Genomic DNA, 12,286 nt, shown 5'->3' with positions numbered 1-12,286 from the left:
TTTGAATGTAAGATTAATTTAATTTTTTCAATAAAATTTACAAAAATATTTTTAATTAATAATTATCAAATTTAGGCCGAGAAAATTCAAATTAATATACTATATAGATAGTAATGAGATTTTTAGCCTTGTCTGACCATAGCATAAATGTACTTATACTGCTATAAGTAATATAGCCAAAAGTCAAACATGTTTTTTTATAAAACTAAAATATATATATTCTACTCAAAATATGTGTTTTAATTAGGCAGTTTTTCGCATCTTTCTTCCTCCTTCCCAATCCTTTACATTCGAAAGAACAATTCCAATCCCATCACTTACAGCTTTCTCCGATATGTTCTTTTTGGTTCTTTGATCAAAGTGAGACATTGTAACAGCATCTGTTTAGAAAATAAAAAAAATACATTTGTATTAAAAATATAATTTATTAATTTCTTAATTTACTTGTAATATAGAATTATAAGTAACATAATATTTAATTATCAATCTCAGTCAACTTTTTGTAAACGTACCAGTAATACATTTATGAAATGTAAATTTTTTTAAAATTTTTTTGTCTCCAGATTTTCTACAATTTGTGAATTGAAGTGCTAATTGCTTCGACATATATTTTTTCAATATATTTAGAATGCTTTTTGAAATGATAAATTTTGCATCCATAAGATAGTCCAGGGAAGAAATCTAAAAAGGAAATAAATATTTGAAGGCCTCCATACAATAAAGGGACGAGCGCGAGGTCGAAATGGATAATATGCGTCTCGTAGCAATGAGAAGCACTGAGTTACTCGCTGCTAACTGTCTGATACTATCCTTTTTACAACAAGCTTGTCCGTTTATTGTCTGGAGGCCTTTTTTATATTATTTATAAATTAAATTCCTAATGTTAAAAATGGTGAAAATATTGGTTAAAAAATGTTGAAAATAAAAAAGTTATAACATACAGTGCCGCTCAATAACTTTTGCCCGCACCCTACAGCGATTGAAGGCTTTACAAAAAGTTTTGTATTTTGTTTATTATTAAAGATAAAAAGCTCAAAAAGGTCTCTTTTTAAATCTCTGTTCCTAAGCTTTAATACTGTATAAAACAAAAATTAAAAAAATAAATTTGTTAATGTTTAAAAAATGTTATTGCAACATAAAATTTTTCCTTTTTTTGTAAAGTGATACAGTTTTATAGGAAAAGGTCGCATTTTAATCCCACACATATTTTCTGAGAGCTAGTTTTATCACCTTTAAAATGCATTTTTTAAAATTTTTTATACGATAATTTTTAAGAAAAATATGATTTTTTGTTTAAGAAATTAGCCATTTTTTTCAATTGTTGATAACTCAAAATCGGTTACTTTAGGAAAAAAATTTTAAAAACATAAATTGTTCCTTTTTGTGTGCAGAATTAGAAAAAAATTTGTTTTGACTTTTTTGAAAGTAACCGTTTTTGAGTTATCAACAATTGAAAAAAATGACTAATTTTTTAAACAAAAAATCATATTTTTCTTAAAAATTATCGTATAAAAATTTTAAAAAATGCATTTTAAAGGTGATAAAACTAGCTTTCAGAAAATATGTGTGTGTGATTAAAATGCGAACACTTCCTATGAAACTGTATCACTTTAAAAAAAACGAAAAATTTTATGTTGCAATAACATTTTTTAAACATTAACAAATTAATTTTTTAATTTTTGCTTTATACAATGTTAAAGCTCAGGAAAAGAGCTTTAAAAAGAGATTGAGCGGCACTGTATTTAAATTTTAAAAATACTCACAAAATTTTTCTGAAACTCTTGATCTGTAAACAACTTTTCATCAAATGCTTTAAACTCTTCATATTCTTCAAATGGCAAGTTTAAATTATTGTCCACTGCAAAACCTCTATTTGTTTGCATCCCCATTTTTTCTAAGACTGTTTCCAGCATTTGTTCAATACGCCTCATTCTAGTCATGGCTTCTGATAATTCATAATCAAATTCTTTTACTTGTTGACTAATAGCTCGATTTTCTGGAAAGCAAAAATACAAAGTTAGTATTTAAAAAACTAAATAATAATCCAAATAAGCGGATGGGAAGAAGAACTCGCCAAGCGCGCGGTTGCAAGGGATAATAACAGTCAAGTAGCAGTGAGCGTCTCTGGGTCACACACTGCTACCTGACTGATATTATCCCTTGCAACCGCGCGCTCGGCGAGTTCTTCTTCCCATTCGCATTCTCCCATTCTTTAATAGTAAACTTAATACATTACCAGAAGAAATTTGATTTAATTTTTCAAAAAAAGCATCTTCTCCAAAGTTTTTATTTTTTAACGAATTTATATTAACACCGTCTACATTTCCACTTCTTTTATTATCATTTTTTATAGATGTAGGACTTGAGCTATTTTTTTGAAGGACTCCACTTAAAGAAGATAATGTAATATCGGTATTATCATCTAAAAATATTTTAAATACATATTAACATTAACATAACTACAGAGTTGTTAGTTAAAAGTATAAAAAATTTAGATTTTCAAAGATTTTAATTTGAAACTTTTTGAAAATTCAATTATTTATAAAAATCCATACTTTAATGATTTTAATATTCAGAGTAGTTAAAAAATAGTCAAATCTACTAGAAATTTTTTTCAATGTATCTAAAATTTTAACTGAAAATAATGTTTATATGAATTTCAATTAGAACATTCTACGAGAAGGCAATTATTTAAATAGATAAAAAAATAATTTATTAAATAATTTTGACTATTTTTTAAAATTGAATTCTCATAAAGAATTTTATAAACAAATTTTTAAATAATTGAATTCTTTCGACGTACTTTAATATAAAAATAATTTAATATTTCACGAGAATTTATAGTAATTTTTGAACATAATTGAGCAGATGGAAAGAAGAACGCGCGGTTGCAAGGGATAATATCAGTCAGGTAGCAGTGAGCGCTTTTGGGCCACACACTGCTACCTGACTGGAATTATCCCTTTCGGTCGGGCGCTCGGCGAGTTCTTCTTCCCATCCGCTAATTTGAATTTTTGCGAAAAATTTTATTTCTTTTGAAAATAATAATATTATTATTACTTATTTTATTTTACTCACCATTTTGTATTACATTCTTTTCTTTTAGATGCTTATCCTTTGTTACTTTTTTAATCTTTTTAACATTTGTATCATCTTCTAAAGTTTGTGAACTTTCGTCACTGGAACTAGATCTTTTTCTTTTTCCATTATTAGACTTCGTAGTTTTTTTACCAACATAAACAATCTGTTTTTTTTTCTTTTTAAACAAATTTTCACAATCATTTTCGCCTTCTGAAGACTCATGACTTGAATTTGATGTATCAGATTCTATTCGTTGAACTTTTAATATATCAACATTATTATTTTGCTGCATTTGTCGAAATTTTTCCTCTATTTTCTTCGCTTTTTCCTCAGGTGTGTAATCCGAATCTTCAGTAAAAACTACCCTTTTTCGATTGTACGTTGAATGGAAAAGTCTTATCTTCTCTTCACCTTCTTCTAAACTTTCTATACAAAAAAGTTAAATAATAATTTATAATTTATTGTTCCGTTAAACACAATATATATATATATATATATATATTCAATGTAAAAATAAACTTACTGGCTTGACCTATTAAGGAAATATTATAATAAGGCCAAGAAAGAACAGGGTCCACAGACGGTGGTATTTTCAATTGTATCATTCGATTCAATGTTTTTAAACAACTTTCATTATATGGAGGAGACATGTATTTGGCGGTCATGCAACCAGAATTATAATCGTATTTGATCCAAACATTCGGCAACACATCCACCGATTCATCATCAAATTTGACTATTTGATACTCGTAAATTTCAAGTTTACCTAAAGTTATATTTCATAATTATTGTTTAAAATTTGTTTTGATTGTATTCTAGGTTTTTGTGACAAATACCATCATTATTTTTTAAAACTGATAAATTACTTACCCGGGGATTTGGATTGAGACATTTTTGTATGTATTTTCCTACACAATTTACAAATAATCACTTTCACTAGATAAACAAAAAAAAACACAATTTGTTTAATAAAGATGTAAAATGAACAAACCGTTACTGACTATGTCAAAAATGACACTGAGTAAGTAATCAGGCTGAACCCTGGCTCATGCTTGGGCAGGTATTTTTACTCTCACTTTTCAGAATTTAATTTTTATTTATTGCTCTAAACTTTAAAGAAATAGATTTTACGTGCAGGCTACATCAGGCCAAATTAAAATTCCAGTTCAGATTTTAACCGAAAAAATTTTTTTTGTATGTCCACAAGTTTCTATTGTACGAAGCGTATTATGTCCTTCTATAAGAGTTTTAAAATTGTTATCATAACTACTTACAGTGTAGCTGGTTACCTATTATATCTATTCAACTGAATTGGGTTTTATAATGGTTCAACTAAGTACTTGAAAAATTTTCCTTAGAAACAAATCCCTGTATTTGTTGTAAGTTTTATAATTATTACTGTGTACAAATAATTATGCTTTCAAAATAAATGGAGGAAAGTGAAAACACCCTGTAAAAACAACTTATGGGAATTCCCCAAACATATAATGAGCAAGAAAAAGCAAACTCGAACAGCAGGGGTTCTAGGTATCTTTCGAATTTTTCTAACGTACATATTTCGATTGCAATAAGTGAGAGAGAGATAGAGAGCATTTCCTCTGCTTTTTGAATGTAATATTTCTCTAAGCGATGACTCTCCGACCTCCGAAATGGTCGAGCGGTTTAAAGCGTTTCCCTTGCGTCCCCTACGTCATCAAATCCAGCGTTTGCAATATATAGTTAGGTGTTCGAATCCTTGCGTTAGAAACTTTCTCGATATAGGCATAGGTTTAAGAAAGTTAAACTACGATTTACATATAAAATAAAATGTAATACTGTGTGTGAGTGTGTAGTTCTTCCAGCTTCAAAACAATAAATAAAAAAAATAAATAATTCCAATGATCTGGATTTAACTTAAATTTTTTTTGTAATTTATTTAGTACATTCCAATTTATATTGAAATAATTTTGTTTGTATAAAAAATTTTAGTCTTATTAATTGCAAAATATAAATAGGGTATTAATATTACATTTTAATTGAATTTTTTAAACTGAAATAATATTTTTTAATATAAAGGCATTTATGATAAACAATAAAGGCAATTACAAGAAAAAAGCAAGGCACTAGTCAGAAAATAATAAGGCGTTGGACAGAAAAATACAAGGTACTAGCTAGGAAAAGACGAGGCATTGGCCAGAAACAAACAAGGCAATGGCCAGAAATATACAAGGCACTGGGCAGTTGACCCTATTAAAGGCATTCTCCAGAAACAGCATTACAGCCTTGCTAGATGCTCGCCAGTATACGGTCTCCTAACTCGCCAGTGCCTTTTGATTCTTAAGGGAGATTTGCTAGGGCCTCCCCAATGCCTCGTCGTATTTTCCACACGGGAGATAGAACGAAACTTCCAACCAGACACGAAAGTTAAAGTGTTTATTGATGATCTTGTTCTGCTTTCATTATTTTTATTATAAATTAGTCTATAAGTTTTTATTGTTTAATTAAGGGGGGTAAGGTTTTAACGGTGAAAAATAGCATGTTTTTAAGAATTTTTTTTTGGCGATACGCAAAAACTTAATTTATTTTATCGCTTTGCATATAATATTGTAACATTTGAACAATATTTCTCTAAATTTTAATAAAAAAATATTAAAAATTGAGCGAGATAATGAGATTTTACTCAGGCGACTCCAAAAAAATTGATTTGCGTATTGTATTTGAACTCGCTGATTACGAATCCGATATCAGATTTTGAAAATTCAAAATGGCGGATCCAATATGGTAAACGGCATTTTTAAAAATTCATCGGATTCACTTGAAACTTAATACTCAGAGGTTTTCGGGGTCTCTGATTACGAATCCGATATCAGATTTTAATATTTTAAAATGGCGGATTCAATATGGCGGACGACATTTATAAAAATTCATCGGATTCACTTGAAACTTGTTACTCTGAGGTTTCCGGGGTCGCTGATTACGAATTCGATATCAGATTTTGAAAATTCAAAATGGCGGATCCAATATGACGAACGATATTTTCTAAAACTCATCGGATTCATTTGAAACTTGTTACTAGAGAGTTTTCGCTGATTACGAAAAACTTTTTAAACGATAAAAAATACCAAATTTCTCCCCCGCAGTCAGCTGGTAAGTATACTACGTTACTTACGACCCCAGAGTGTACCACGGGGAGGAATGCGGTCGGATTTTACATTCCTTTATTTTTTTATATTTTTTTTGTTTGTACTTATTTTGGATTCGCCATTTTCAAAACCGATATTACATTTCTAATCTACGACATCAATAGTGACATCAAAAAATGACCAGTTCTTATATTAGATCCGCCATTTTTAGAACCTATATTACATTTTCAATCTACGACATCAATAAACCCCAAGTAACAAGTTTTAAGTAAATGTGATAAATTTTTTAAAATAGCGCCCGCAAAATTTGATCCGCCATTTTGAATTTTTTAAATCTGAGATCGGATTCGTAATCACCGACCCCGAAAACCCCCGAGTATCAATCTGTGGACAAATCTTTTTGTTTTTGTAGCCAAAAACCTGCTTGCGTCTATACACGTCATCGACAGTTTGAGCCCACCTTCACCATGACGTGTATACACGTCATCGACTGCCAAGGGGTTAATATTATGAGCTTGAAACCGAAGTTAAAAATCAGCACATTTGTGCGTTAAAGGGTTAAATTGGCAATTTTAAAATAACAAATTAATCGATTTTTTTATAGCAAAAATCGACTTTTTGGCTTTCAAGTGCTACAAAAAATAAAAAAAATTCCTCCCAGCGTTACCTCAAAAAACATCTCCTTTAACAAATGCAATTTTATTTTTTTGTTTTAGATGATTCTATTGCGAGTTAGAGTGTACACTGCAAATCAATTTTTTTTAAGCGCCTGAGGAAAATCTTATTATTTCGCTTAATTCTGAATATTTTTTAATTAAAATTTCGAGAAATATTGTTTAAATGTTGCTTTATTATATGCAAAGCGATAAAATAAATTAACTTTCTGCGTATCCCCAGTGGGCCCACTTGTTCAAAAGACGTCCTAAAGATGTCTTTTTGCGGACGTCTTTTGGACTTGTACAAAATGAGGTCTTTAAGACAGCTTAAAGACGTCCTATACATGTTCTTTGTCTTGGCCATTAGATGTCTAAAAGACTTCTTTTTCATTCAACATGTGAAAATAGAAATATTTCCATAAATAGAAAATATTATTTTCTAAGTTCAACTTGGACTGCATATTTTTTTCAAATCGTGCGCTATTAATAATGTAGACAGCTTAATGGTAGTTTACTTTAGTTTGTTGCTAACAGATGGGAATTATTGCTGCAGCAGTTTAGCAGTGACAGTATCATTTATGAAAACAGAATTTTTGGATGAAACTTTTCTAAGAGTTATTTTGGTGATTTTAGTTAATAGAGTTACACGAATGAAATTCTTGTAAAGTGATTTTCAATGCAGAATTTAGTGCTGAAGACGATAGTGTTAATGGAATTGCGATATTTTTAATATTACGGGTTTTGTGAACATTTTCTTAAAAAAGTACTCGTAGGGTTAGGCAGCCAACGCTAAATTTTTCGTCCTTTTGTGTTAATTTTATTGGTTCTTCTAAATGTTTTCTCTTTTTTCCTACTTCACTACATTTTAAACTTAAAATTGAATTTTATAAACCATTTTTTAAGAATAAAAAATTTATATTTCCTTAAAATGTTAAATTGAATTTAATTAATGTTATTATTATAATATTATTCAAATGTAAAATTTTGAAGTTTACTAACAAAATAAAAGTAAGTTATGGACAACTACCTTGTTATGTTTAATTAATTTTAACTTTAAGTTATGTTTTTCTAACTATTAAAATAGTTGTCCGCCTCACCCCACGTTTTTGCAAATATGCCAAAATGTGGTCCTTTGGGAAAAGGGTTGTAGACATTTTTAAGTGCAACCTACGTCAAAATGTTCTATGGCGATTTTTTACCCAAAAAGACAAGCTTTCTAACGCGATATTAAAATTGAAAAAACCTATTTAAATAACTGCCCCGCAAACCAAAATGTGCCGTCTTGGCTGCCTCGCCTAGTTCTCCTCTACTTAAGACGCAGTGCTTTAAGCCCAAGGTATCCGAGTTCGATCTCACAATCAGCTTCGTAGGAATTTTTTCATTATTTCTCCACATTTTAGAAAAAATAAAATTAAACTTAAAATAAATTTAATACAATATTACTGAGTTTCAACTTAGGAAATGTTAAAAAACAGATGTTTATTTAAGATCTGAAGGAATGTAAAAAGTACGTCCAAAAGACGTCTAAGACGTCCCACAGTGGGGCAAAATGTAGTAAGAGGCGTCAAAATTCTGTAACCACGTCAATTTTTAATGAAAATGAATGCAATTGAAGAACTGTTGCTAAAGGTATATTTTGGGACAGAGGCCTATACTCGTTTAGAATCTGCATTGCAACTTTCAAAATTCAAAATGGCCGATCCAATATGGACGATCAAACGACAAAAATCCTTATAAATGCATATTAAAAGGAATTATTTTCAAGAAAGTCTATACTCCAAGGTTATTTTCGCCGCTGATTACGAATCTAAGGTCAGATTTTCAAAATTCAAAATGGCCGATCCAATATGGCGGTCGAAATTATTAAAAATTAGGCAAATCATTCTGATACTCAGTATTCCACCAGTTTTCGAGTCGCTGATCACGAATCTGAGATCGGATTTTCAAAATTCAAAATGTCCGATAGAACATAAAGGAAGGATTTGTTGAGTATTGATATTTATTTCTAAGAATCAGTTTCTGCGCTAATGGAGGTTGTAGAGCTGATCTTTGTTACGTTGTTTGAGTACATCATTTTCATTTGTTGCATGAATAACAAAAATGATAGATTCAAAATTCTCAGAGTTGTATACAGATGAATTTATATTATAATTTTTCCATTAGAATATCTTCCGATATTTTTTATTTAAAAATCAGAATAGAAACAATAAAAAGTAAGCAGTAAACATTGAGAAGCTTTACTTTGAAAATATAATAATTTCGAACATAATGTGATGAAAAGGAACAAAGTAATAAATATTAACAAAAAATAATTGAAGATAGGTTGTAATTAAGAAATAGTACAAATGAGAAAATGGAAAATAAAATTTAAAACGAGAACAGCATCAACGAAGTCTAATACTGAGTATTAGAATGATTTGCCTAATTTTTAATAATTTCGACCGCCATATTGGATCGGCCATTTTGAATTTTGAAAATCTGACCTCAGATTCGTAATCAGCGACTCGAAAACTGTTGGAATACTGAGTATCAGAATGATTTGCCTAATTTTTAATAATTTCGACCGCCATATTGGATCGGCCATTTTGAATTTTGAAAGTTGCAATGCAGATTCTAAACGAGTATAGGCCTCTGTCCCAAAATATACCTTTAGCAACAGTTCTAGAATTTATTTGTGCAAGTTGTTTCAGTTTCAATGTTCATAACTTTTAAAAAATACGAAAATAACGAGATTTAGGCCCTTACAGTACAGACGCCATTTTGAATTTTGGAAATGCGGCAAGGGTTTCAACTTCTTTGATACTTGAAGCTTAATGCCACCAAATTGCATTCATTTTCATTAAAAATTGACGTGGTTACAGAATTTTGACGCCTCTTACTACATTTTGCCCCACTGTGCGTCCCTTTTATGTCTTTTAGACGTCCAAACGACGTCTTTAAGACGTACTTTAGACGTCCTTTCTTATGTCTTTTGGACGTCTTTTGGACCAGACATAAAACGTCTGTTAGACGTCTTTTAGTTGTCTTTTTGATGACTCAGAGACCTTACCATCATTGTCCCCGAATTGTCCGCGGACAAAATGGGACTTCATGATTTTTATTATTAAGTGAATTTCAAATTTTGTTTCGATAATATTTCCGTAACCTCGATACATGGTTGTAACGTATGAGAGTGGGAGAGAGAGAACAAAGCGTTACTGTAGAGTATTAGAGCGATCAAACTGTGATTTTAAGTTTAATACATTTTCCAGATCTGTTGTTCCTAAACTGTACGGAAAACTGAAAATTGTTAAGAATGTACAAATTCTTAAGCAGTGTTTAGAATCAGTATGTATTACAACAGATTTGTGGACATCTAGATCTCAAGATGTATATCAGTTTAGACTGAAAGCTACTTTCAGGAAAACATGATGATATATAGCAATTTAAAAAAAATCCGTCAGAAATTAGAAGAACTCAATTTGGATTGTGATAAATATATGGTCTGTGCTTTAGAGGAAATAAAGAAGACGTAAATATAGAACTACACAGGCACACAAAAAAAGTGTCGTGGCTGAGACACTACACTAGTATATTCCCATGTATTTTTGACCGCTGAATCTGAATCCGAAGTCCGAATGCTCAAATTGGTTCTTTTTTCAGGGTTTCGTGGACAAGAGCCAAAACCCTTATAGCGAGACTTCGGTGTCCGCCCGTAGTTCTTACGTCTTAAGTTTTAAGTCTTATGTATTAAGTCTTAAGACAACATAAAAACCGTTGCCATGGCAACCGTCAAGTCTTATGTCTTAAGCTTTAAGTCTTATGTATTAAGTCTTAAGTCTTATGTCTTAAGGTAAGTCTTAAGACAACATAACAACCGTTACCATGGCAACCGTTGCTATGTTAATGGTTGCCACAACAACCGTTGTCATGACATTTAATTGAGGCCTTGGATCCAATAACTCGCCCGACGCTCGAAGGCACGCGCTAATACCAGCCGGGTAGCAGTGAGTGGCCCAGAGGCGCTCACTGCTCACTGACTGGCAGTTGCGCGTTCCTCCGAGCGTCGGGCGAGTTATTGGATCCAAGGCCTCAATTATAATTACATCAATTTAAACATGTGAAGCATTTTATCTACAAACAGCGCTTAAAAGGTGTTTAGGATAATCTGGGTGATTCGCAGGAACCTTATTCATTTCCCAGGAAGACTTTAGGAAATCAAAATGTACGGACTCCATATGAAGATTTTTTATATGGGAGAAATTACTAATTTTAAATAGTAAAAAATACGTTCTACTAATTAAATTAGTAATTTTCCACTAGAAATTAGTAAAAAATTACTAAAAATTAGTAAAAAGAGTTACTAATTCAGTTGGTAAACGAATTCGCACTATTTCATTAGTAGTAAACTATTAATTCAGATTTAGGAAGTAAATTTAAATAATTGCATATTTGATATAAATAAATATTTAAATAAATAAAAATATTATAAGTTGAAGTATATTATAAGTATAAGTTGAAATACGACCGAACGAGGGTTTATAGAAATTAATTATTTGAAAATGATAGTGATTCACGACGATACGAGAAAATCGAATGTCTCGCCTGAAATTGTTCGTTTTACTTATTATTTTGTAAATGAATAACTCGATTTTTCATTTGTTTTTATTTAATCGTCCCGTCTCGGAAACGAAAACAAATCCGATTAAATTCTCGGGAAATCTCGTAAATTGTACATAAAATGGACCAAGAACCAACGGAATCTCAAAATCCAAAGAGATCTTTAGAAAGGTAAATTGTAAATAAATTAAGGTTAAAATCGTTGTTTCGAAAATTTGAAATAACTGTCTAATTTTTTGTAGGGTTAATAAGTAAATGTAATATAGGTAAAAAATATATTTTTATTTCAAATTTAGTGATGAAACCACGAATTTAAGGCAAGACGTGAACACTGAAGAGAATTTGCGAAAAAAGAGGAAACAAGTTTTTGGGGAAGTTTTTGAATTCGAATTCGATGAAAATAAGGAGAAATTTGCTAAATGCAAGTTGTGCAAAGATGAAAATAATAAGGAGAGAAAAATAAAAATGAAAGATGGAAATACGAGTGGAATTATGCGACATTTTAAAAATTCTCATAAAGCAGAATATAATAAAGAATTTTCTGGTGTATCTGAACGTCAATCTGCTAAGGTTATTACTAATATACAATTAATTTATAAAAATTTATTTTAAAATATTTGTCTAGTTAACTAAAAAAATTTTATTCTAATTTGTAATTTTTAATCTTTCAAGTACTTATGAGTAATTATCTATCTAGGGATTTAATCAAGATATATTTAATCGAATGACTGTCGAGTGGATTGCAAAAAAGTATTTGCCAGTTAATTTTTTTGATGACGAAATGTCGCAAGAATATTTTAATTATTTAAATCATCAAGCGAAAATGCC

At 30.3% G+C, this 12,286-nt stretch overlaps 1 protein-coding gene across 1 annotated transcript; it reads right to left on the bottom strand.

Moving 5' to 3' along the window:
• Positions 1-243: 243 nt before the first annotated feature.
• Positions 244-3,973, bottom strand: LOC122499613. The gene is made up of 6 exons (XM_043608062.1): positions 3,952-3,973; positions 3,605-3,847; positions 3,172-3,507; positions 2,237-2,422; positions 1,760-1,996; positions 244-380 (listed from the first exon to the last, which is right to left on the bottom strand). Exons 1-6 carry the CDS (start codon positions 3,971-3,973, stop codon positions 244-246), a joined length of 1,161 nt encoding a protein of 386 aa, XP_043463997.1.
• Between the last annotated feature and the right edge of the window lie 8,313 nt (positions 3,974-12,286).

This window comes from Leptopilina heterotoma, unplaced genomic scaffold, assembly GCF_015476425.1.
Source record: "Leptopilina heterotoma isolate Lh14 unplaced genomic scaffold, ASM1547642v1 Lhet_17, whole genome shotgun sequence".
In the NCBI taxonomy this organism is placed as follows: domain Eukaryota; kingdom Metazoa; phylum Arthropoda; class Insecta; order Hymenoptera; family Figitidae; genus Leptopilina; species Leptopilina heterotoma.
The sequence above is the reverse complement of the archived record's forward strand: the minus strand, read 5'-3'. Positions and strand labels throughout refer to the sequence as shown.